We start from the raw sequence: 26281 nt of genomic DNA, 5'->3' as shown, positions 1-26281 counted from the left end.
TGCCTTCTGATCAGCTAATCGGTCAACTTTCCATGCTCACAGTCCTCATTGGTCTGATCTTGGGGCTCCCTTCTTCTCAACCTAAGTCCCCCCCTCTTTTTTTGGTATTTCTACAAACCTTTGGGTGCCCTCCAGTCTGGTGATGTGCATATGGTGCTGTTTTGCCTGTGTAAATAACATCACCAGCAGCCTGATCTTTGGATATGAGTTGTCATTCCATGTAAATCTGAAGACATTTGTTACTGATGGTTTCACCTCCATGTTCAGGGGCAGCCTGCCACTGATTACTAGGTTCTGACGGTAAACAAGAGGCAGCTGCTCTTGTCATGCTTCCCCGGGGCTGCTTTCCTGGTAGGCTGGAAGGTGACCACGTAGATCCTGGAGCGAGCCTGGAGCTTCCAAGCTCTATCTTCCCCTGTCCCCCAAAGACTTGTGGTGACAGCCAGCTGACTTAATCAACTTCTGATATTCCTTGCTAGTGAGGTTGTCCAGTATCAGCTGGTGTATTCCCACGGGACGGGGTCGGTGCACGCAGTTGGAGTCAGTCCTCAAAGCCACTTCAGCATCGTAACCTTCAGCGTTGAGGATGGAGAGATCACAAGACAGGTAGGATAAGGTCTGGGCTCAGAATGGGATTTCTGTTTCCTTGCGAAAAGCTGGGTTTTTGCTTACTTTTTTTTCTCCAGGATGGCATTTGGGAAATTTGCAGATTTAAGGCTGTGATTCTGTGTGTGCTTACTTGAGGGTGAACTTGACTGACCCCTGTGAGAATTATTCCTGAGTAGCACTGCAGTGTTTAATCAGTTGGGTTAGTAAACTGTAACTGTGCACTCCAGAGGTGATTGGACTCCCAGCTTCCATCCAATAAAGCAAGATGAGAGCCGCAACCCCAGAGTCGGTCACAACTTTACGTTTACCTTTAGCAGGGATGCGAGTGGCGCTGTGGATTAAACCACAGAGCCTAGGACTTGCCGATCAGAAGGTCGGCGGTTCGAATCTCCACGACGGGATGAGCTCCCGTTGCTCGGTCCCTGCTCCTGCCAACCTAGCAGTTCGAAAGCACCTCAAAGTCCAAGTAGATAAATAGGTACCGCTCCGGTGGGAAGATAAACGGCGTTTCCGTGTGCTGCTCTGGTTCGCCAGAAGCGGCTTATTCATGCTGGCCACATGACCCGGAAGCTGTATGCTGGCTCCCTTGGCCAATAAAGCAAGATGAGCGCCGCAACCCCAGAGTCAGTCACGACTGGACCTAATGGTCAGGGGTCCCTTTACCTTTAGCACTGCAGTGTTTAATCAGTTGGGTTAGTAAACTGTAACTGTGCACTCCAGAGGTGATTGGATTCCCAGCTTCCATCAACCCAACCAGCACGGTTAGTGGTCAGGGATAACAGGGGTTGTAGTCCCAACAACATCCAGAGGAGCCACAGGCTCTCCATCCTTCATTAAAAGAAGGTAGAGGTAGCTGGGGACAGTAAAGGCAAGGGATGGAGGGAGCTAGCTGAGGGGCAGTGAAAGCAAGAGTTCAAGGACAAGGAACCTGCGGCCGTCCATCTGCCTGTTGGACTCAGCCCCAGACAGCGTGGCCAACTGTCAGGGATTATGGGAGCTGTGGTCCAGCATCATCTCAAGGGCACCGTGTTGGCTACCGCTGAATCATCGCAAAACCTTCTGATTGACTAAAAAGGAAAAACAACAACAGGTGCCCTTGATAAATAGGGCGCCATATTATATCAGTATTTAGACTCTTAATGAAAATGTCTCTGCTGTGTGTGGTGGAGAAGGGAGCTGCTGTTGGGGAGGCGAATCCAGTTTCTCAACACTTTTTTCCTTCTGCAGGTCAGGGTGGCAGCCCCCTGGGCAAGGACTCTGAATGGAGCTTGTGGTGTGGTCGGAGAGGGAGTCCTCTTGTGCGCCGACTCAGCCACTCACTCACTCTATGCCTTGTCCCTGGATTCTGGGGAAGAGGTGAAGCAGATTCCACTGCAGGTGAGGGGTCTAGGAAGCAGGCTGGTAACTTTGGATGGGTTTGGCTTTCAACTTGGCATATCTGAAGGGTTACTAGCTATGGCAGCTATGTTCTCCTTCCCCTGTTGGAGGCAGTGTGCCTCCTCTGAATGCCATTTAATAATCATAATACCTTTGATTTATTAATTGCCTTCTAAACCTTACTCTCAAGGCAGTTGACATACATGATACAGTCGTACCTCGGCTCCCAAATGCCTTGAGAGCTAAATGTTCCGGCTCCCAAATGATCGAAAGCCAGAAGTGATTGTTCTGGTTTTCAAACATTCTTTGGAAGCCAAACATCCAGCACTGCTTCCGATTGGCTGCAAGAAGCTCCTGCAGCCAATCGGAAGCTGCACCTTGGTTCCTGAACCATTTTGGGAGTCAACTTGACTCCCAGAATGCATGCTGTTCGGGAGCCGAGGTTCCACTGTAGTTAAAAACAGATTTTGTTTTTGTTTAAAGATGCATTCAAAACAAGACAAAAAACTTAACAAGTGGTTACTCTTGATAAAGACCCATTTATTTAGCTGGGAAAACCTGTCAGGACAAAAATGTCCCCAGTTGTTTCCGGAAAGTGCATATACCGGGAATCCCCAAGTCGGGAGATTGCTGCTGTTCTCAGATTCTGTGCACAGAGTTTGGTGAGATCAGAGCACTGCATTGTGATTGGGCTAGATTCAGCTGTGCTCTTCCAATGGCTTTTGTAATGCAGCTAATTTTCCCGTCTTTTTGATGCTGCACCATCTGTGTCAGGGAACCTCTGTGGGAAGGTCAATACCATGGATAGCTTCCATGGAGGAGGAGAATGGCTATCAATGGCTGCAAACCACGACAGCTGTGCTCTACCCCTGTAGTCTGAGGCCTTTGAGTACCAACCAGTTGTTGGAAATCACAAGCCTTTCCATTCAGGCATCCTTTTAAGACTTCTGGTTGACCACTGCAAGAACCGGATCCTGGCTTAGATGAGTATTTGACCAGATCTAGCTTCAGGGCCAATGCTTTTACGTTATAGGATGTAGTGATAGCTGTCAGCTAGGATTAGGCAAATTCCCCTGTTGGAGTCCATATGCCTCTGAATCCCAGTTGCTGGGAATTGCACATGGCAGAGTGCTGTCGTGCCCATATCCCAGTTGCTGGTTTCCCATTGAGGCAACTGGTGGGTAACTGAGAACAGGATGCTGGACCAGATGGGCCAGTGGTCTGATCCAATGTTCTCGCGTAGCAATGGACACCAATGTGGATTATACAAATCCGTGGGGAATAGGGCTATCAGTGGCTATATTCTCTCTCCACTGCCGCAGGCAAACAGGGAGAGTTGTTGTTGCGCTCTGGTCCTGCTTTCAATTCCCAGAGGCATCCTTTGGTTGACCACTGAATGCTACTGGGCTGTCCTCCTCCTCTTACGTCCCACGTTTGCCTGACTCGCCTCTTCTTCCTTCCCTTACCCTCCACAGTCCCTTGGTCTGGAGTTTGCCAGCGGCTTCCGGCCCCGCTTGCTTTCCTCTCAGCCTAATTCCGCCAGCGCTTCCCGCACCCAGTTCTTCCTGCAGCTGTCTCCAAGCCACTTTGCACTGCTCCAGCATCGGAACGGCGTGCTGAGCCTCCTCCGGGATTTTCCGCAGGTAAAAGGAAATGGTGCCCTATTATTATTATTTTTTAAAAGGAAAAATGAAGAGGAGAAGCTGTTGCTGCAGTGCAACACCTTGATGTTTTACCTGTTAAAAGCCAGTCCCCTTGAGGAATGTTACCAACTCTCTGCCGATGTACATTGAGAAAGGGCTGTAGCGCAGTGTGCGTGATCTCTCCATAGATCAGGAATGAGGAACCTGTCGTCCTCCAGAGATTGTTGGACTCAACTCCCATCAGCCCCTATGATTGGCCATGCTGGCAGGTGGGAAGGTGGGAGTTGTAGTCCAGCAAGTTCTGGAGGACCACAAGCTTCACATCCCTACATTAAAAGAAGGCAGAGCTGTGATGGCAGTAACCCACCTGTAAACATAAGTGATGGTCTAGTTAGTGGGTGGGGAACCTGTGGCGACCTAGAGGATGTTGGACTACAACTCCCATCAGGCCCAGGCAGCATGGCCGGTGGCCAGGGATGATGATGGAGCCCAGCAATGCCTGGAAGGTGACCGCATCTCTGCTGCAGAAGGCTCCAGGACACCTGTTTTAAAAAGATCAGGGGCAGCCAGTTTGAGAAGTTCTCCCACTTAACTACAGCCCATCTGCTTTGCATGCAGAAAGTCCCAGGCTCAGTCTCTGACATCAAGTAGGTCTGGGAATGTCCCTCTTTCTAAAACCCTGGAGGACCACTGCCAGCTAGTGCAGACAATACTGAACTAGATGGACCAGTGGGTCTGATTCAGTATAAGGCAACTTCCTTATGTTAAAGATTTTCTTGTTTTACAGAAGTATGTGTAATGTCTCTCGTATTTTTTCCATGTAACATTTTTACAAATCAGTTTCATTTGTTGAGACATGGGAGGGGGAGGGGGATGGAGGGGGGAAGATGGGGGGTGTCGGGTGACGATGTTTCTATTTTGCTTAATGTATGTAGGGTTTGGTGTCAGCATTGCTTGTGCTGTTCATTTGTGTTTCTTTGGTGGTGAGAGAGGTTGGGGTTGGCCTAGGGTGTGGCTGTTCATTTGTGATTGGCTGTGGTAATCTTTGTTTTCGAGTGTGAGTGGGGTGGGTGTGTGTTTTGGATCAGGTTAGCCATATTGATTTGTATGCTGTTGGTGGATTATTGTCTTTGTCTTGTTGGGCTGTATATGTGATAAAGGGGAGCCATACCGGGGTAAAGGCATCGTCTTCTGTTTGTTCCCTTTGTTGGTTTCAGTTTACTGGTTAATTTTTCTATTAGGGCTGTTTCCCATACTATTTGGTACCAGCAGCTTCCTTATGTTATCGAAATCCCTCTCTGCTCGAAACCTTGGGAACTCTGTCTCTCTAAGAGGAAGATCTGAACAGGGTGAGCTGGTGATGTGACTCGGTGCAGGGATTTTTCAGTAGGCAGCCAGTCCTCCTGTAGTCTGATGTTCAAGCTCAGGTTTATCGCCTAAGCTCCCAGGCCAGGGTCACCCAAGGGAACTTTTATCCAAGTGCACCTCTCACCCCACCAAGCCCAGTGTTTCTTCCAGGAGCGTTTTCCTTATTCATTCTCTCACTGCTGCGTTTCTCAGGCTGTCCTCGTGACCTTCGCAACCACCAACGAGAAAACAGTAGCCGCGGTCCTCACCTGCAAGGCCGAAGTGGTAAGTTTGAGGGTGACATGTTGGGTGAAATCAGAAGCTTGGCTTGCCCCTGAAATGCCCTCGACTTCCTCAGGATCATGCTGGCTTTTGTTGCTGCAGTGTGATTACTTGTCTGCATTCAGGCAATCGTCTCTCTACTTTTAATAAGCTGAGATACAAACATTTTGGCAACTTCCCTTCTCTCTCGGTGTGAGCCAGCAAACAAATGGGGATGTCTTTAATTTAACTTACCCATTTTCTCTGAATCAGTAATAGCTCTGGGATGAGCCAGGATATGAAGTCAACTGCAAACCATGGTTTAGTGTCCTGGCTTGTTACAGAAGCTGTTAGCCATAATTTCTCAGATTGCAGGAAACAGGAAAGGCAGCTGGACTACAGCCCTGGGCAACACAAGCATGCTTACTTGGGCTGATGGGTACTGTAGTCTGAAACATCTGGAGGGCACCAAGTTGGGGAGGGCTGAACTATAGCTGACAGCTTCGTAGTTGGTTTGCTGGTTTGTGTGAAAGGAGGCAGCTAGTCTTGTTTTATATCTTGGTTTGTTGAATCTTGTTACCTGAGATTCTCCCAATGTGTGACTTTGGAAACCTTGTGGTACTATAGACTTATTTTGTGTTAAAGAATAAAATTGCAGAAGGCAATTGCCCACACTCTGAAATTAGGTCTTTTTGTGAGCCAAAATACTGGTGAGTGCAAAGAGGGCATTATTGCTTTGTTTTTTAAATAACAACAAATTAAGTAGTAGCTTATTTATAGTGGTTTCAAATGCTCAGAGTGCTGCATGTGGATTATCTTGTGATCCACACAACGACCATGTAAAGTAGGCCTGCATTATCATCCCCCTTACCAACTGCAACATGGCAGATGATAATGTGTCTGACACTTGGAAGGATGTGAACACCCAGGCGCCAGAGCTAAGGTTGTGCAGTGGCTGAGAGGCTGAGCTATGGCTCGCAAAGTCCCCAGGTCAAATCCTGCCTGCCATGAACTCACCACTCACCTCTGACCTCATGTCAGCTCACAATCTATGGTTTGAGAGAGGCCACCAAATCAGCATAACACAGCATCATTTGTCCTGACTGTGGTTTGTTGGTACGTCTGTGTTCACCATCCATTGACAAGCTACGGTGAGAACTGTCCTTTTGCCTTAATGACCATGGAGACAGGAGTGAACTTCTGAAGCTGATGGAAAATGGAAGCAGGTGGCACTTTCTGTCCTAAGTTTGGAAGCTCAGAATAATGGTCTAGGTTCACATCTGTAGTAAGCAAAAACTATGATTTCAGGTGTAACAGGAAACCTTGGCCTTATGTTATGGCCTTATAACCATGAGGTAGCACAAGCCTTGGGTCTGCACACTTTCCCCTCTCCTTTCCCATCTGAAAGAAGAGGTTTTAGAGACGCGGGTGGCGCTGTGGGTTAAACCACAGAGCCTAGGACCTGTTGATCAGAAGGTCGGTGGTTTGAATCCCCACGACAGGGTGAGCTCCCGATGCTTGGTCCCTGCTCCTGCCAACCTAGCAGTTCAAAAGCATGTCAAAGTGCAAGTAGATAAATAGGTACCGCTCCAGCAGGATGGCAAATGTTGTTTCCGTGCGCTGCTCTGGTTCGCCAGAAGTGACTTAGTCATGCTGGCCACATGACCTGGAAGCTGTATGCCGGCTCCCTCTGCCAGTAAAGCGAGATGAGCGCCGCAACCCCAGAGTCGGCCACGACTGGATCTAATGGTCAGGGGTCCCTTTACCTTTACTTTGGTTTTAGAGCCAAGGGCAGTTCGCCGTAGTAGTAGTAGTAGTAGCAGTAGTAGTAATAATAATAATTTATTATTTATACTCTGCCTGTCTGGCTGGGTTTACCCAGCCACTCTGGGAGGCTCCCAACTGAATATTAAAAACACAATACAGCATTAAACATTAAAAACCTCCCTAAACAGGGCTGCCTTAAGATGTCTTCTGAAAGTAAGATAGTTGCTTATTGCCTTGACATCTGCTGGGAGGATGTTCCACAGGGCAGGCGCCACTACCAAGAAGGCCCTCTGCCTGGTTCCCTGTAACCTCACTTCTCACAGTGAGGGAACTGCCAGAAGGCCCTCGGCGCTGGACCTCAGTGTCCGGGCTCAGTGATGGGGGTGGAGACGCTCCTTCAGGTATACAGGACCGAGGCCGTTGTACACAAATGCAAGGACCTGTGGTTAGTTCCAACTGTGGCGAGTTAGAACAAATTGGGATCAAGCCATGCTTCAATACCTTTGTTTTTTAAAAAACTCAACTGAGTTAGAACAAACCACAGTTTCCTGAGTTTGTGCACAGTGGGGAGCTATTGATAATTATAAAAGCAGATGTTTTCAATCTTTCCTTGCATGCAAAGGAGGAGCAAGGAGGGTGATTCATGCAGGCTCGTTCTTGGGACAGGAAACCATGGTTTCCCATTATGTCTGAACCAGGTTTACCTTGCATTTGAAGTGTGCGGTTTAAAGTGCTAGGGTTTAAATGTATTTCGTGCACCCCACCCCACCGCAATCTTCACTCCTTGGGTCAGGTAGCTACTCTGTTGCTCGTGGTGACACTGCATGCATGACGGTGGCCTTAATATTAAATCCTAAGCCCCCTTTCTTTTAATTTCTTCTGAATGACCCTTAAGGAATCCTTATCTTGCCACAACCAGTCCTACGTAATTAACCTGTACTTGGCTGAAACTGGGCAGAGGCTGCTGGATACCATTATCAGCTTCACCTTGGAGAAAACTTCTACGAGGCCAGAACAGGTATGGGGAGTGGTCTTGGGGAGAGAGTGGGAGCAGAGGGGCCTTGGTGGGTGTCTGAATTTTCTGTGCTGTCCACGGGCAACACAATGGGCGAGACTATATATATTAATCACAAATTGTATTTGGGGGGCAGCTCAGAGCAGACCCATTGAAATTAATGGACCTAAGTTCTCAATTCTCCTCAAAGTAGACTCAGTGAAATTATGACCTACTTGAGCCCATTAATTTTGACAGGTCTGCACTTAATTATTATTTATTATTTATGCCCCGCCCATCTGGCTGGGCTTCCCCAGCCACTCTGGGCGGCTTCCAACAAAATATTACAATACAGTAATGCATCAAACAGGGACGCAGGTGGCGCTGTGGGTTAAAGCCTCAGCGCCTAGGGCTTGCCGATCGAAAGGTCGGCGGTTCGAATCCCTGCGGCGGGGTGCGCTCCCGCTGCTCGGTCCCAGCGCCTGCCAACCTAGCAGTTTGAAAGCACCTCCGGGTGCAAGTAGATAAATAGGGACCGCTTACCAGCGGGAAGGTAAACGGCGTTTCCGTGTGCGGCTCTGGCTCTGGCTCTGGCTCTGGCCAGAGCAGCGATGTCACGCTGGCCACGTGACCCGGAAGTGTCTCCGGACAGCGCTGGCCCCTGGCCTCTTAAGTGAGATGGGCGCACAACCCCAGAGTCTGTCAAGACTGGCCCCTACGGGCAGGGGTACCTTTACCTTTACCTTTAATGCATCAAACATTAAAAGCTTCCCTAAACTTAAGTAAAACTTGGTTGGATACAATCCAAGTTTCCCCTCCAAAATAAAGTTAATATGAACAACAGGCCTCAATCATATAACTACCCACACCAACACCAAGAATCTTAGCAGTCTTCTCAGAAAGCTCTAAGTTGCTTCCTTAGTTGGTTGGACATCTTGCTAATCTTGCAAGCTGATGATGATGATGATAATAATCCCAGAGCTGGAAGAAGCGGACCGTTTGGATCCCTTCCAGTCGGGATTCAGGCCTCATCATGGGACTGAAACTGCCTTGGTCGCACTGGTTGATGATCTCCGGCGGGCTAGGGACAAAGGTGAGAGCTGTTTCCTAGTTCTGTGGATCTCTCAGCGGCGTTTGATACCATCGACCATAACATCCTTCTGGACCGTCTTAAGGGGCTGGGAGCTGGGGGCACTGTCCTACAGTGGTTCCGCTCCTTCCTCCTGGGCCGTGTTCAGAAAGTGGTGGTGGGGGATGAGTGTTCAGACCCCTGGGCTCTCACTTGTGGGGTGCCTCAGGGTTCTGTCCTCTCCCCCATGCTTTTCAACATCTACATGCAGCCGCTGGGAGAGATCATCAGGGGGTTTGGGCTGGGTGTTCATCAGTATGCGGATGATACCCAGCTCTACCTCTCTTTCAAATCAGAACCAGTGAAGGCGGTGACGGTCCTGTGTGAGTGTCTGGAGGCGGTTGGAGGATGGATGGCGGCTAACAGATTGAGATTGAATCCTGACAAGACAGAAGTACTGTTTCTGGGGGACAGGAGGCGGGCAGGTGTGGAGGACTCCCTGGTCCTGAATGGGGTAACTGTGCCCCTGAAGGACCAGGTGCGCAGCCTGGGAGTCATTTTGGACTCACAGCTGTCCATGGAGGCACAGGTTAAATCCGTGTCCAGGGCAGCTGTGTACCAGCTCCATCTGGTACGCAGGCTGAGACCCTATCTGCCTGTGGACTGCCTCGCCAGAGTGGTGCATGCTCTGGTTATCTCCCGCTTGGACTACTGCAATGCACTCTACGTGGGGCTACCTTTGAAGGTGACCCGGAAACTACAACTAATCCAGAACGCAGCAGCAAGACTGGTGACAGGGAGCGGCCGCCGAGACCATATAACACCGGTCTTGAAAGACCTACATTGGCTCCCAGTACGTTTCCGAGCACAATTCAAAGTGTTGGTGCTGACCTTTAAAGCCCTAAACGGCATCGGTCCAGTATACCTGAAGGAGCGTCTCCACCCCCATCGTTCTACCCGGACACTGAGGTCCAGCACCGAGGGCCTTCTGGCGGTTCCCTCACTGCGAGAAGCCAAGTTACAGGGAACCAGGCAGAGGGCCTTCTCGGTAGTGGCGCCCTCCCTGTGGAACGCTCTCCCACCAGATGTCAAAGAGAACAACAACTACCAGACTTTTAGAAGACATCTGAAGGCAGCCCTGTTTAGGGATGCTTTTAATGTTTGATGTATCATAGTATTTTAATATTCTTTTGGAAGCCGCCCAGAGTGGCTGGGGAGGCCCAGCCACATGGGCGGGGTATAAATAATAAATTATTATTGTTATTATTATTATTATTATTATTATTGTTATTATTATTATTATTAAAAATTTATTTATACCCTGCCCATCTGGCTGAGTTTCCCCAACCACTCTGGGCAGCTTCCAATCAAGTGTTAAAAGCAATACAGCATTAAATATTAAAAACTTCCCTAAACAGGGCTGCCTTCAGATGTCTTTTAAAGAGAAGATAGCTGCCTATTTCCTTCACATCTGAAGGGCGGGCACCACTACCGAGAAGGCCCTCTGTCTGGTTCCCTGTAACCTCATTTCCCACAATGAGGGAACCGCCAGAAGGCCCTTGGCACTGGATCTCAGTGTCTGGGCTGAATGATGGGGGTGGAGACGCTCCTTCGGGTATACAGGACCGAGGCCGTTTAAGGCTTTAAAGGTCAGCACCATGATACCCTGATGCTCCACCCACCTGCCTACCCCTTTACCCTTTTTCTTTCAGCTTTACATTCAGGTGTTTCTGAAGAAAGACGACTCCGTGGGCTACCGAGCCCTGGTGCAGACGGCGGATCACATGCTCTCCTTCCTTCAGCAACCAGGTGACCTTTCTGCGGTGTTGCACAGTTCATTTATTGCATTTATTCCCCATAGAGCTCAAGGGGGCATATGCAGTTCCCTCTCTCATTTAATCCCTGTGAGGTAGGTTAGGCTGAGAGGCAGGGGTGAGCTTCATGGCCCAGTCTCTTAGTTTGCTAGTCTGACATTCTAACCACTACCCCACACTCCAAGCTTTACCTTTCTGGTAACTGGACGACAGAGAGCTGGCTTTGCCAATGGCCTAAGAAGGAGAATTAGAAGTCGTGGCTGTCTTTCCAAGCAAGTGTTTCTAGGATTGCAGTTTAAGAGTTGCATCTGCCTCAGAGTAGACCTGTTGTAACCAATGCAGCTAAGTAAGATTCATTCATTACAAGGGGTCCGCTAACACTGGATACAGCCCCCCCTCCATATTTCCTTTTACGGCCACCTATGCACGCGGGTGGCGCTGTGGGTTAAACCAGAGCCTAGGACTTGTCGATCAGAAGGTCGGCAGTTCGAATCCCCGTGACGGGGTGAGCTCCCGTTGCTCGGTCCCAGCTCCTGCCAAACTAGCAGTTCGAAAGCACATCAAGGTGCAAGTAGATAAATAGGTACCGCTCCGGCGGGAAGGTAAACGGCGTTTCTGTGCGCTGCTCTGGTTCACCAGAAGCGGCTTAGTCATGCTGGCCACAGGACCCGGAAGCTGTACGCCGGCTCCCTCGGCCAATAAAGCGAGATGAGCACCACAACCCCAGAGTCGGCCACAACTGGACCTAATGGTTAGGGGTCCCTTTACCTTTACCTATGCATCTCTTGTTTTTTCTCCACAGGGAAAGTTTTGTGGAGCAGAGAAGAGTCTTTGGCTGAAGTGGTCAGCTTGCAGATGGTGGATCTGCCCCTGACAGGCGCGCAGGCAGAGCTGGAGGGTGAATTTGGGAAGAAAGCAGGTAAAGCCCACAGTTGGCGTTTCTTTCCCTTTCCCAATCCTGAGGAAACTCAACAAGACCCTCCCGGTCAGCAAGGCTGCCAGGTAGTGTTGCACAGGTGGACTGCAATTTATTATTCACCCTTCACCCTAAAGGTAACAACAGTTAAAACACAACATTAAGAACATCTTTTAAAAAGATAAAATTACAAAAACAATGTGGTTCCTAAAAATATTCATCTCATGTGTCAAAAGCCAGGGTGGGGTGTGTGTGTAAAGAGATGCATCTTCAGCATTCTTCAAAAGCTGTGTAATGAAGGGGCCGAAATCATCTCTGCAGGGAAGGTTCCACAATTTAGTTGTTACATCTCTGATACTGCGGCTTTTGTTCTTACTCCAATGAGTACATTTCAAATATTTTCTGCTTTGTCTTTTTTGCTGTCTTGGAACCAGCAATTCAAGGTAATTCTCTGCTTTTCTTGACAATCTTGCTTTGGAAAGGGGTGTGTGTGTGTGTGTGTGAGAGAGAGAGAGAGAGAGAGATTTATGTCAGTTTCAATCTATGGGGCTCTATCTGTCTTCCATGAGCTTTCTTGGTCCTGTTGAGTTGTGCTTGCTGTCTGGACCACACGGCTCCACAAACATGCTTTCCTGCTCGCCAGCAGTGAGGAACTTTGTCCCCTGTCCAAGATCCCCTGTCCTTCTCCCAAGCTCGGAAGAGGATGAGGGATTTCGCATAGGCTTCAAGCTTTCTTTCTTAGAGAGGCTCAGAAATGTCAGCCAAGTTAAGAATATGAGAACGCAAGAGCAATGCTTTATTGGTGCAGTGGCTCGTCTAGTCATGCTACAGGCTCTTCCCTCTATATTAACCTCTGCTTAATTGTTGGGTGTGACACGTTCTCTCTCTCCCTTTCCAGATGGTCTGCTGGGCATGTTCCTGAAGCGCCTGTCCTCTCAGCTCATCCTCCTCCAGGCCTGGACCGCTCACCTTTGGAAGATGTTTTACGATGCCCGCAAGCCCCGCAGCCAGATCAAGAACGAAGTCAACATTGACAACTTGGCCCGGGATGAGTTTAACCTGCAGAAGATGATTGTGGTGGTCACAGCTTCTGGAAAGGTGAGGAGTGTGCTTGTGAACCAGGAACTTAAGTTATATAAGAGAGCTCTGCTAAATCAAGGGTCAAGTCTTATCTTTAGTTCAGTGGCAGAGTGCCTGCTTTGTAGGACTGGGAATGTCCCCTTCCCCCGGGAACTTGGAAGAACCGCTGCCAGCCAGTGTCAACAGAACTGACCTAGGTGGACTCAAGGGTCTGACTTTGGTATAAGGCAGCTTCCCATATTCCTATGTGTCCCACTATTGTCGACCAAATGGCATGGTGGGAAACGCACAAGCAAGGCATGAAGGCAGTGGCCTCTGGCGTTAATATAATAATAATAATACTAATTTATTATTTGTACCCCGCCCATCTGGCTGGGTTTCCCCAGCCACTCTGGGCGGCTTCCATAGAAACCAAAAATACAGTAAAATATCACAGATTAAAAACTTCCCTGAACAGGGCTGCCTTAAGATGTCTTCTGAATGTCAGGTAGTTACTTATCGCTTTGACATCTGATGGGAGGGCGTTCCACAGGGCGGGCGCCACTACCGAGAAGGCCCTCTGCCTGGTTCCCTGTAGCTTTGCTTCTCGCAATGAGGGAACCGCCAGAAGGCCCTCGGCGCTGGACCTCAGCGTCCGCGCAGAACGTTAAGAGGTGGTAGACTGTCACTGAACATGGAGGTTGTACTCTTGACTCTTGTGGTTAATGAGAACATTAGGAAGAGTCTCACTGGATCAGCTCAAAGGCAGCCACCCTCTTCCACCACACACAATATTTAAATCATAGGATTGTAGAGTTGGAAGGGACCCAAAGGTTCATCTAGTCCATGGGTATGCAAAGTAAGGCCTGGGGGCTGGATCCAGCCCAATCGCCTTCTAAATCTGGCCCACAGACAGTCCGGGAATCAGTATGTTATTACATGAGTAGACTGTGTCCTTTTATTAAAGATGCATCTCTGGGTTATTTGTGGGGCGTAGGAATTTGTTCATTTCCCCCCCCCCAAAAAAAAAAATATAGTCCGGGCCCCCACAAAGTCTGAGGGACAGTGGACCGGCCCCCTGCTGAAAAAGTTTGCTGGCCCCTGATCTAGTCCAACCCCTTACAACGCAGGAATCATTTTCCATGCGGATCACCGCATGCTGTTGTGTCCGCTTGCTCTTGTGCCATCAAGCCTCTCTGCTATATGAACCTGTGTGGCTTGACCGTTGTGTGGTCTTTGTGTTCTCTGTCCAGCTCTTTGGAATCGAAAGCAGCTCCGGGACCATCCTGTGGAAGCAGTACCTCCAGGACGTGCGGCCGGGCTCGTCCTTCAAGCTGATGGTCCAGAGGACAACTGCCCACTTCCCCCACCCTCCACAGTGCACCCTCCTTGTCAAGGACAAGGTCAGGACCCATGTCTGTGATGGCCAGTTTGGACTTGGGAGATATTGTAAGGGGAAAGTTCGTCTGTGGGTAGCTAGCAAGGCCTGAGTTTGAAAACTGAATTGAAAATTGACAATAGAATTGCCAGTATCATAATGCCAGTATACAAAGCTGTAGTGCGACTGCATTTGGAATACTGTGTACAGTTCTGGTTGCCTCACCTAAAAAAGGATATCGCACAGTTGGAAAAGGTTCAGAAAGGGGCAACCCAAAATGTTGAAGGGGATGGAACGGCTCCCCTATGAAGAAAGGTTGCAGTGTTTGGGATGTCTTACTTTAGAGAAAAGGCAAAGAAGAGGCAACATGGTAGAAGTTTATAACAATTTTGCGTGGCACGGAGACAGTGGATAGAGACATTTTTATCCCTCATATTACTGGAACTTGTGGGCATCCAATGATGCTGATTGTGGGAAGATTCGGGAGAGAGAAATGAAAGCCTTTCTTCACGTAGCGCAGAGTTAAACTATGGAACTTGTTCCCACAGGAGGCAGTAATGCCAGCAACCTAGATGGCTTTAAAAGAGGATTAGAGAAATTCAAGAAGAAGGAGAGTGCTGTCAGTGGCTACTAGCCACAATGGCTATACTCTGCAGCCAGGAGGCAACAATGCTTCTGAATATTGGTTGCTGGAAAGCCACAGGAGGGGAGAGGGGTCTTATGCTCAGATCCTGCTTCTTGCTTTGAGGCCACTATGAGAACAGGTTGCTGGGCTAGATGGGCCCATTGACCTGGTCCAGCAGGCTCTTCTTACTTTCTTATGAGCTTCCTGTCCCCGTGCCTCTTCCTCTCCCAGGAGACCGGCAAGAGCTCCCTCTACGTCTTCAACCCCATCTTTGGGAGGTGGAGTCAGGTGGCCCCTCCGGTGCTGAGCCGCCCCATCCTCCAGTCCCTGCTGCTCCCCATCATGGACCAAGATTATGCCAAAGTTCTGCTTCTGATCGACGACGAGTTCAAGGTAGGCTCTGCCTCATCTGTCGGGTATGCGGAAAGCCTCTTGAAAAACCCTCACACTTCTTTGACCTGTCCTTCCTTCCTTCCTTCCAGGTCACAGTGTTCCCAGCGACAAGGAACGTCCTCCGGCAGCTTGAGGAAATTGCTCCGACCGTCTCTTTTTACTTGGCGGACACTGAACAGGGCAAGTTGATGGGACGGAGGCTGCAAAAGGTACTTAGCTCTCATTTCCCCCTTGTTAAGATGGCGTTAAATACTCTTGTGTGTTGTTGTGGGCCTGTAACTGAGGGGTTTAGTGCCCCCCCATACTGCTGGCGTGTCCGTCCAGGTTGGCCAACTCAGAAGTGATGTCATCAGTGGGTGCTCTTGGGCTTACCCTGGAAGTGGAAGTTTGAACCAGCCCCAGTAAGCATGGAGATTGATGGTAGTTGTAGTTAATCAATTTCCAGAGGGCCAAAGATCCCACCCACCTGCTGCAGCGGGATGGGGCTCTGAATGCATTAAGCTTCTTGCGCAGGGAAGTTGCATGCAAGCAAGGAATCGTCCTTTCTTTTTTCTTTTTTAAAATAATTTTTATTGAATGATTTTATGTTACAAAATACAATACAGCCATACTACCACTAAATATAATTAAGAAATAAAAATTACATACATCAATATTTAGTTTGTTATTTGTTATTTACTGTCTTATTTCCTCCCAAACATTCCATACAAAAAGACACATATGTGCAGACACACCCACACCCACACCCTCACACAAAATGATAATAATGAAAGTAAATATTTTTCCCATTTTATCTTTCAAAATCTTTTCTTCAACTCTGACTTCCTGTCAAGTCCCTTTGCATATATTTTATCTTACAATCGAATGTACACAAAACAATAAACCTTTCTATATAAATTTTCCAATACATTCTAAAAACATAATAAATCCTTGTTGTCCACCGCCTTTTAGTTCCTTTACCACTCGAATGCTAGCACGGAGTCAAAACTATTATTGTACAGTGGTGCCCCGCAAGATGAACGCCTCGCAAGACGGAAAACCCGCTAGACGAAAGGGTTTTCCGTTTTGGAGGTACTTCGCAAAACAAATTTCCTATGGGCTTGCTTCGCAAGACGAAAATGTCTTGCGAGTTCCTGCGGGTTTTTTTTCCTTTCCCCCCTTTTTCTAAGCCGCTTATCAGCTGATCTGCTAAGCCGCTAAGCCGCTTATCAGCTGATCCGCTAAGCCGCTTATCAGCTGATCCGCTAAGCCGCTTATCAGCTGATCCGCTAAGCCACTAATAGCGCTAATCCGCTAAGCCGCTAATGGGCTTGATTCGCAAGACAAAAAAACCGCAAGACGAAGAGACTCGCGGAACGGATTCTTTTCGTCTTGCGAGGCACCACTGTATTTTTGAACATATTTTCTATAACCATCCCATTTTTCCGCAAATTTTTGCTTTGAGTTTCCTCTGAGTTTACTAGTCAGTTGAGCCGTCTCCACCAACTCCTGCAATTTGATTTGCCAAGCTATTATTTTTGGAGGCTCCAGGAATCATGCTTTCAGTACATCTCGGACTGGGGGCCTTATATGGGGAGGACAGGACTTTCTAGGAACTGGCTTGACATTTTTTATATCCTGGGGTTCTTGGCCATGTGTTGCAGGACCTGACAACGGAGGAGAGCTGGGAGATCAGCATCCCCCCTGACGTGCAGCGGATCGTAACCATCAAGGGGAAGAGGGCCAATGAACACGTCCATTCCCAGGGCCGGGTGATGGGAGATCGCAGTGTCCTTTACAAGGTAGGAGAGGGCGTGGGAACGTCCAGTGGGTCAGACAACATCACATGCCTTTGCAGTTCTCACAGGAAGGATAGAAAGATGCCTTATGGTGAGGCTGGTCATTATTCTATCTATCTCAATATAGCCCACACTGACTGGCAGCAGCTCTCCAGGGTTTCAGGCAGGATTCTGTCCCAACTCTACTTCGAGATGCTGCCACAGAATGAACCTAGGGCCTTCTGTATGCAAAGCAAATGCTCTAATGCTGAACCTTGGCACTTCCTCGTAAAATAAACTAAGAGCCTAGTCCTCATGATTCTTAATAAAGAGCTGATTTAAATAGAAGCATAGGAAATGTTCTTATATCTAGACAGATCCCTGGGTCCACCTGGCTCAATACTGTCTGACTGGCAGCAGCTTTAATATTGAGCCATTGTAATTCCCCTTAAAATAAACAAGAGCCTTGTCCTTGTGGTTCTTTAAAAAGGGAGCTGATTGAAACTGAAACATAGGGAACTCTCTTATACCAAATCAGACTGACCAGCTCAGTATTGGTAACACTGACTGGCAGCAGTTCTCCAGGGTTTCAGGCAGGAGATTTTCCGAGCTGTACCTGGAGAATTGAACCTGAGACCTGCATGCAAAGCGGGTGCTTGAACACAGAGCCATGGAACTTCTGTTGGGATTACACTCCTCCCGAGCTGCAGATATGTGGATTGTTGCATGTTACATGTCTGTTTACATTCCAGCACCGATTGCTGGAGTCTGTGAGCGGAACTTCTGCTCTGTATTGCTTTTGTTTTCAGTTTCTCTCTGAGAAGACGGCAAGGAGAGAAGACATGTTTTTCTTTGTCCTGATTTATGTATAATAAATGCGTAGTTTAGTATGTGTCCACGCCTCAAGCCTCATCTGTTGTGCAGTTTACACTGCTGAGAAATGTGTGCTCAAGGCTTCTCATCTTGAGTCACAGACGCACGTCGAGGAGCAGAGGTTGATGGATCTCTGCAGCGGCAAGGCTGAGAGGGAGACGCTCCAGCTGGGGCTGAGCCAGCTGGCTTTTCGTCCCCCGATTCTGACAACTTCCCCATCTGAGTCACATTGTTTCATGCTGGGAAGGGGACACACAGGCTAGTAGGACCTGTTTCAAGGTGTCAGCCTTTGTCTTGTTGCAGTCGTTGAACCCGAACCTGCTGGCAGTGGTGACGGAGAGCACGGACACCCACCCGGAGCGCACGTTCATCGGGATCCATTTGATTGACAGCGTCACTGGCCGGATCATCCACTCCTCGGTGCAGAAGAAGGCCAAGGGGCCGGTCCACATTGTCCACTCGGAGAACTGGGTGGTGGTAAGCAGTGTCCCCATGCCCCACCCTTTCATGCAGGTGGAATTTGTGAGAACATCATGAAGGAGTTGTGGAAGGAGAAAGGCCTTGCCTATTGTGCCATTGCCTGGGAGTTTGGGGTTTTAGTTAGGATCAGCAGCAATTAAAATACCATACAGTGGTACCTTGGTTCTCAAACTTAATCTGATCTCGCAGTTCGATCCAAAACCAAAGCGTTCCAAAACCAAGGCACACTTTCCCATAGAAAGTAATGCAAAATGGATGAATCTGTTCCAGACAGCAATTTAACATGAATTTTACTATCCAACGAGACCATTGATCCATAAAATGAAAGCAGTAATCAATGTACTGTACTATAAAATAAATAAGGCCGTATTGTAGATGATTTAAAAAATAATAATTCTTACCTGCACTGATGATAGTCATTGTTTGGATGGGGGACTTTTATCCATCTCCGCAGTCACACAATCAATCAATCAATCAGTAGCTGAACTGGATTCCACAAAGTGACAAAAACAAATTAATTGAAAAAGCCTCAAAACCAAAAACGCAAAATAAATAGCAAAAACAAAAGCACCAAACTTAATCCGTTCCGGAAGTCCGTTTGACTTCCGAAGTGTTCAAAAACCAAGGCGCAGCTTCTGATTGGTGCAGGCAACCCAGAAACAATAGCTGACAGCTGCATCAGACGTTCGGCTTCTGAAAAACGTTCGAAAACTGGAACACTTCCTGGTTTTCAGCGTTTAAGAACCAAGGCATTTGAGAACCAAGGTACCACTGTATTAAAAGTAGTTTAGATTGATCGTTATTAGTATTTTTATTATTACATCTGAGCAAGCTTTCCCCTCTCTTACCGCAGTACCAGTACTGGAATGCCAAGGCCCGCCGCAACGAATTCACAGTGCTGGAGCTGTACGAGGGGACAGAGCAGTACAACGCTACGGCCTTCAGCTCCCTGGACCGCCCTCTCCTGCCCCAGGTCCTGCAGCAGTCCTACATTTTCCCCTCCGCCATCAGTGCTATGGAGGTCACCATCACAGAACGGGGGATCACCAGCCGCCACTTGCTCAGTTAAGGAGTGGGCCGGGTTTTGAGCTTTCCGACCAATTGGGATTTGAGAGTGTGGCCACCTTGAAGCGGGGAGGGAGCAGCGCCTTTCAGTTTCAGAACATGCAGTGAAAGGGTTTCCCATCAGCTTCTACCAAAGGCCTAGTGGTCCGGGGTGGTGAGAAATTTGAAGACCCTTTACTATTTCTGCAGCAGGGTCTCTTGTCCCCAGTGTCCTAGAGCCACTCAATCAGCATGAAATCGGCTTCTGAGCCACCGAGAAAGTGTCTTCCTACTTTTCATGCCGATTGAAGTGGAATGAGGCAAGTCAGCCACTGAAGTTGGCTCCTAGGATCACTCTAGAAGGCGTGTGGGAAGAATGAGTTGTTCTCTATGCTTAGGAACATGGAGAACTTAAGTTGCTTCCATTTCCAGAGAATGGTGCACAAGTTCTGTTATGTACAATGGGTTTTCAAGGAAAATGTCGGACTTGCGTTCGACCGAGCAACTCCTCTGGAATCGCCTCCGACGTGATTAACGACCTGAGCCTCTGATAAGGCTCCAAGCACATTCCCATTACGCAGAGAATCCAGCACAGGGAAGGATGAGAAATATGAGCTACAGTGGTACCTCGGTGGTACTTACATACGCTTCAAGTTATATACGCTTCAGGTTACAGACTCCGCTAACCTAGAAATAGTGCTTCAGGTTAAGAACTTTGCTTCAGGATGAGAACAGAAATTGTGCTCCGGCGGCGCGGCAGCAGCAGGAGGACCCATTAGCTAAAGTGGTGCTTCAGGTTAAGAACAGTTTCAGGTTAAGTACGGACTTCCGGAACGAATTAAGTACTTAACTCGAGGTCCCACTGTACATGCTAAGCATTTTATTTCTAGTTACGCAGACAGAAAAGAAACATCCTCTCTCTGTGAAAGCAGAGAGCAACTGAAAAACAAAGGAACAGGAAACCAGTAACATCACATCCGTCTCCTGTCTTCCGTGAGACTTCCAACAGTCTGGAATGTCTCTGGAATGCAAAACAGAGTCTTGTGACTCCAAGAGCACTGCACAGTGGCAACACACAGAAACCAACAGAAAGTACAACTTGGATCACCCCAAAAGGAGATACAGGAGACCTCCAAATCATTTGCCCGTGAAAATAGTAAATCTAGCTGAAAGCAACACATGGAGTTCTGCACTGCAATGCAATCATAGAATCATAGAGTTGGAAGAGACCACAAGGGCCATCGAGTCCAACCCCCTGCCAAGCAGGAAACACCATCAGAGCACTCCTGACATATGGTTGTCAAGCCTCTGCTTCAAGACCTCCAAAGAAGGAGCGCTAAATGCTGGAAAACCCAAGATTTGCCCACACTGGAAGAATGGCAGATGCAACTGATGGACTATATGGAACTGGCGGAGATGACTGGCAGAATCCGAGACCTGGGAGAAGAACTGGTGGAGGAGGACTGGAAGAAATTTAAGGACTATCTACAAAAATATTGTAAATTGTATGAATGTTAAGAAAGATGTAAGATTAGTAATAATATGGCTTCAACAAATTAGCTATAAAGAATACAAATTTAAGTGTAATTGGAAGAAAAGACAAATTTTGGTTAAATAGTATTTTATAATTAAATCTCTAAAAGAGTGATTTTAAATTCCAAAATTTGAGATTTAATCTTGGGAAATTATATTATATGAACGGAATCAACTTAATAATTTGCCAGCAAAATTTATGAGTTTAGAATGCAGGAACAAGAGGTGTGAGGAAGTCCTAGGATGAGAATGAAATGTGGATATTGGAAAATACTATGTTATTATGTATGTTGTTTTTTTTTGTTTTAAAAATTTTAATAATTATAAAAAAAAAGACCTCCAAAGAAGGAGACTCCACCACACTCCTTGGCAGCAAATTCTACTGTCGAACAGCTCTTACTGTCAGGAAGTTCTTCCTAATGTTTAGGTGGAATCTTCTTTCTTGTAGTTTGGAACCATTGCTCTGTGTCCGCTTTTCTGGAGCAGCAGAAAACAACCTTTCTCCCTCCTCTATGTGACATCCTTTTATATATTTGAACATGGCTATCATATCACCCCTTAACCTCCTCTTCTCCAGGCTAAACATGCCCAGCTCCCTTAGCCGTTCCTCATAAGGCATCGTTTCCAGGCCTTTGACCATTGTGGTTGCCCTCCTCTGGACACGTTCCAGTTTGTCAGTGTCCTTCTTGAACTGTGGTGCCCAGAACTGGACACAGTACTCCAGGTGAGGTCTGACCAGAGCAGAATACAGTGGCACTATTACTTCCCTCGATCTAGATGCAATACTCCTATTGATGTAGCCCAGAATTGCATTGGCTTTTTTAGCTGCCACGTCACACTGTTGGCTCATGTCGAGTTTGTGGTCAACCAAGACTCCTAGATCCTTTTCACATGTACTGCTCTCAAGCCAGGTGTCACCCATCTTGTATTTGTGCCTCTCATTTACTGATCATGATTACCGTATAATCTTAAAAAATTGTATAATCTAACACTTCTGTTGCTCAGGAGGAAGTGTGAATTTTGTGGCAATTGTTGAAATAATGTTTGCCGTGGTGTTTGTTTCATTTGTAACTTTGCAGTTGGACTTCCTTCTGGGGCGATCCTTTCACTCCCCAAGGCTCTGTTGGACCCGCGGCGGCCAGAAATCCCTACAGAGCAAACTAGGTAAGGAAATTGGGGTGGGTGTAACCCCTAGGTCTTTGGAGAAGCCTTTGAGTGTGTGCAGCAGGTTTTAGACAGTCAGGCCATCTAGTAGGAGGACAGTAGGAAACTAGAATTGGCCTCAGGTAGAAACCAGATAGGTCCTGTTCTGTGAAGCACTCTTCCTTCCCTCAACATTCACTTTTTGGTCTTTCTCTTGGAGTCCTTTTTATGCTGCCAGGCTTTTGTATGGTGTTTAATTCTTAATTGTTTTTTATTTAACTAGTCATCTTAATGTTTTTCTGTATCTTAAATGTGGCACACTGCCCTGATATTTTACATTGTGGCAGTACAGAAGTACAGCAGTACAGAAGTACTTTTATATGAGCAAACTGCCTTGCCCCCAAGCCAGACAGCTTGGCCGTCAATAGTCCAGTGTGGTCTACTGTGATTGGATGCCACTCTCAAGGAATTCCTGCAGAAAAGAAAGGTCTTTCCCCCATTATCAGGATTGGGGAACCTGTGGACCTCCAGTGAGTGTTGGACTCTGGCTCTCATCAGCCCCAACCAGCAATTACAGCGGTCTGGGATGATGGGAGTTGTAGTCCAGAAATATTTAGGTCTCAACCTCCAATCATCATTATTGGTTCCACAGCCCTGAAGTTCTAAACAGACCATTTATTTATTTATTTATTTATTTAACAAAATTAAGATACCACTTTATTGTGGTGAAACCTTTAAGCAGCTTACAAAGAAATATAAAAATCATCAATTAAAATGCAACATGAGAAGGGAGGGGGGCTTTGGGGAGTTTCCTTCATTTTTCATTTCTTTGTTTCCTTCCTTTTTTTTAGTATACTGCCTTTCCATATTGTTGTACACAAGGCAATTTACCAGCTGAAAAAAAAAAAAATATATAGTGTAATGGTTGTAAGGGGGTTACTTGTGCGTAAATTGCCTCCGGTTTAGTTTGATTGCTTGCCCAACCATGCTTAGGCTCACAGCTCGCCCTCTGTGACCTGTTAGTCACTTGCAGAATCCGTCAGTGGGCGTTTCTTGAACCTCTTCCAGCATAAAAGCTGTTTGACGCCAAGTCTCCGCCTATGTTCCCTGCGTGGAACTCGTCTGCGCAAGTAAGGGGAAGGCTGGGGGGTGCCAGCGCTCTCTCCACTAGATTCTGGTGAAAGGTCTCGGAGCCCTGTCACCAATTCCTCCATCTCCCTCTCTTCTCTACTGGTGTTACGCTGAATTCCTTCCCCCCTGCTGGTCCCCTCTCCGGCATCGCTCTGGAGCCCTGCCTCCGCCTCTTGCTCTGATGTCAGTTCCCTGACATATAGCATAGATCTCACATCTTTTAACAATGTGATCCAATACAAATACAGTAGGTCACAATAGAAGATATGACTTATAATAAAGTAATATTCAGTAATCCGTTAGAATGAAATAATATGCAATAAAATTAACTCTCAAAATATCAACAAATAATAATCAAACAGAAATTCACTCTCGACAATTTCAGTAAATTATCATCAATGAAAACAACAGCGAAGTTAAAATATATAAAATACCACAATATGGGGAGGGGGAGCCCCATGGGGCAGTCCAAATGAATCTTGTGGAGAGGTGACTGAGCCTGTTGCTTTGATGTTCTGCTCTTGCTTGCCTTTTTCCAGGGAAGAAAACTTGATCCCGTATTCCCCAGACGTGCAGATCCATGCAGAGAGGTTCATCAACTACAACCAGACCATCTCTCGAATGAGAGGCATTTACACAGCCCCGTCAGGCCTTGAGTCTACATGTCTGGTGAGTCCTCTTAACTTCTCACTCGAACGATGCACTTTCTTCTACAAGGTGGTGATGGTCACACGGGGCTTAGATCAGGGACAAGGAACCTCTGGCCTATTGGTGGCACCATACAAGGACAGGAATGGACTCCTTGGCCTGATTCAGTACCCCCCTGCACCAACTACATCCAAATATTTGCTTGAGGCAGGACTCGGCTGTCCTCAGCCTTTTGTCACTTCTATTTACTTAATTTCACCCGCAGGTCGTGGCGTATGGCCTGGACATCTACCAGACCCGAGTCTACCCCTCCAAGCAGTTTGACGTCCTGAAGGATGACTACGACTACGTCCTGATCAGCAGTGTCCTTTTCGGGCTGGTCTTTGCCACCATGATCACCAAGAGGCTGGCTCAGGTGAAGCTCCTTAACCGGGCCTGGCGATAAAGAGATTTGCAGAAGCAAACCTGCTGGGGCTGGACAACAAAGACCCTGGTCCACAAGGAGAGGGAGGATCTCAGCCACATTGTTGATTAGATAGCTGTTACCCTGATGGAACAAGATCTGTGGGGGCCTTTTTTTGTCTGCGTCTTCGTCTGCTGGAATAGCTAAGCCCAGTTCCTCGTGGGAAATGAGAAACGTCAGGAACAAGAATATGCTACGAAACAAAAGACTATAAAGGTTTTATTTTTTCCTTGGGAACTGGTCCAAGGTGGTCCAGGTGCTTTGTCTTGACTACCTTGTAATGTAACACAACTGATCCCATCTCTGAAGCACCTTTGCCATAAAAGTCAATCTCCGGGTCTTCAGCCTGCATCATCACATACATTTTACTTGGGAGTAGGGGATGGAGTCCCCTGCCTTTCTTGCCCCAACAGTTTCTGATCCACCCCTTACCCTCCCTGAAAACCCTTAACTCAAGAAAGCAGTTGAAAAAGACTGGAATTGCAGTTGGGAGAAGAGGACAGTGGGAGCCAGCCTTCCTCAACCTGTTGCCTTCCAAATGTTAGACTCCAGCTTCCATCAGCCAGCATGGCCCAGTGGTCGGGGATAATGGGAGCTGTAGTTTGAATAACATCTGAGGGAGAGGTGGGGGAGATCAGGTTAGGTTAGGGAGGCATAGGGGAATTTTGGAAGTATGCTATAATTAAAATGGATTTGAATACAGATCAGATCAGCTTGACATTTAATAGCTCAGGGAAGGGGCATTGGAGAAGATGTGACTATTATGGTCTAATATTCTGGTTGTTGCACTGATATTTCCCCCCATTTGATCTTGTGTTCCTGCTGCAAACACACATAATTGTTTGACTGTTTCTGGTGATGTTTATCTCTTTGCTCTAGGGCTTGCCGTTTAAATTACACTGACTGGTGTAATGGTAAATGTGACTGGTAGGCTCTGAAAACATATCCTGCATTGGGGTGAATGGAAGTACTTGAAGCTAGGTTCCCTCCCTTGATAATATAAAATAAAAAACCTTTTCAGTTCTAAGTGAACCCTTTTGCTCTGCATGTTCTTTACCATGGGATGTATCAGATTGTCCTAATCAGAGTAGATCCATAATGGTCATGGCCAACTCGGGTCCAGTAATTTCAGTGGGACTACTCCGAGCAGGATTTAGATACAACCCCATGCGGGTTTTGTTTTTCCTTATGTGGGGCAGGAATGTCGATTTTCTGGTGCTGACTTGTGGCTGACCTATACCTCCCATCAACCCCAGCAAGCATGGTCAATGACCAGGAATCATAAAATCATAGAATTGTAGCATTGGAAAGGACCCCAAGGGTCATCTAGTCCAACCCCCTGAAATGCAGGAATCTCAGCCAAAGCATCCAAGACAAATGGCCATCCAACCTCTGCTTAATAGCCTCCAATGAAGGAGAGTCCACCATCTTCCAAGAGAGTCCATTCCACTGTCGAACAGCTGTTAACTGTCAGAAAGTTCATACTGATGTTTAGTCGGAATCTCCTTTCTTGTAACTTAAAGCCATTTGTTTGAGGATGATGGGAGTTTAGTTCGGCAACATTGGGAGGGCCAGAGGTTCCCCAGAGCTGGTTTAATAAGAAGAATCTTTTTTTTTTTTTTAAATGATGTTTATTCAAGATTTCAAAAAATACAAGAAAATACAAAAATACAACAGCAGAACAAAAAACAAACAAACAGAAAAAAGAGTAACAAAGAAAAATACAAATCCAAATTACATCCTTTCATTAACTTGTTTCTTGGACCTCCACACACTTCCCTTTTTCTATTCTAACTTCATTCATTATTTCAGCAAATTCTTCCCATACTTCTCAATTTGTATTTGAATAATTTACAATCTTTACAATCAATCTCAGTTTACCGTTAATTTCTTTAGCCTTATCTTACCTTCAAATCAATAAAATTTCAAAATTTAAACCATGTTTATTCTTAACTCC

General features: G+C 47.1%; 1 protein-coding gene across 1 annotated transcript in view; it reads left to right on the top strand.

Moving 5' to 3' along the window:
* Positions 1-25356, top strand: part of EMC1 (ER membrane protein complex subunit 1) — a 30544-nt gene extending 5188 nt beyond the window's left edge. Inside the window, exons 6-22 of the mRNA XM_079986865.1 lie at positions 480-606; positions 1837-1986; positions 3462-3629; positions 5190-5261; positions 7900-8022; positions 10780-10876; positions 11684-11800; positions 12696-12895; positions 14110-14259; positions 15091-15252; positions 15342-15461; positions 16896-17033; positions 18186-18359; positions 19216-19426; positions 22019-22103; positions 23753-23882; positions 24127-25356. Coding sequence (XP_079842991.1) covers positions 480-606; positions 1837-1986; positions 3462-3629; positions 5190-5261; positions 7900-8022; positions 10780-10876; positions 11684-11800; positions 12696-12895; positions 14110-14259; positions 15091-15252; positions 15342-15461; positions 16896-17033; positions 18186-18359; positions 19216-19426; positions 22019-22103; positions 23753-23882; positions 24127-24306 — 2404 coding nt within the window. The 3' untranslated portion in view covers positions 24307-25356. The remainder of the gene's footprint in view (positions 1-479; positions 607-1836; positions 1987-3461; positions 3630-5189; positions 5262-7899; positions 8023-10779; positions 10877-11683; positions 11801-12695; positions 12896-14109; positions 14260-15090; positions 15253-15341; positions 15462-16895; positions 17034-18185; positions 18360-19215; positions 19427-22018; positions 22104-23752; positions 23883-24126) is intronic.
* The last annotated feature ends 925 nt before the right edge of the window (positions 25357-26281 follow it).

The sequence above is a fragment of the Podarcis cretensis genome (assembly GCF_951804945.1).
Source record: "Podarcis cretensis genome assembly, chromosome: 8".
NCBI classification, from domain to species: domain Eukaryota; kingdom Metazoa; phylum Chordata; class Lepidosauria; order Squamata; family Lacertidae; genus Podarcis; species Podarcis cretensis.
The sequence above is the reverse complement of the archived record's forward strand: the minus strand, read 5'-3'. Positions and strand labels throughout refer to the sequence as shown.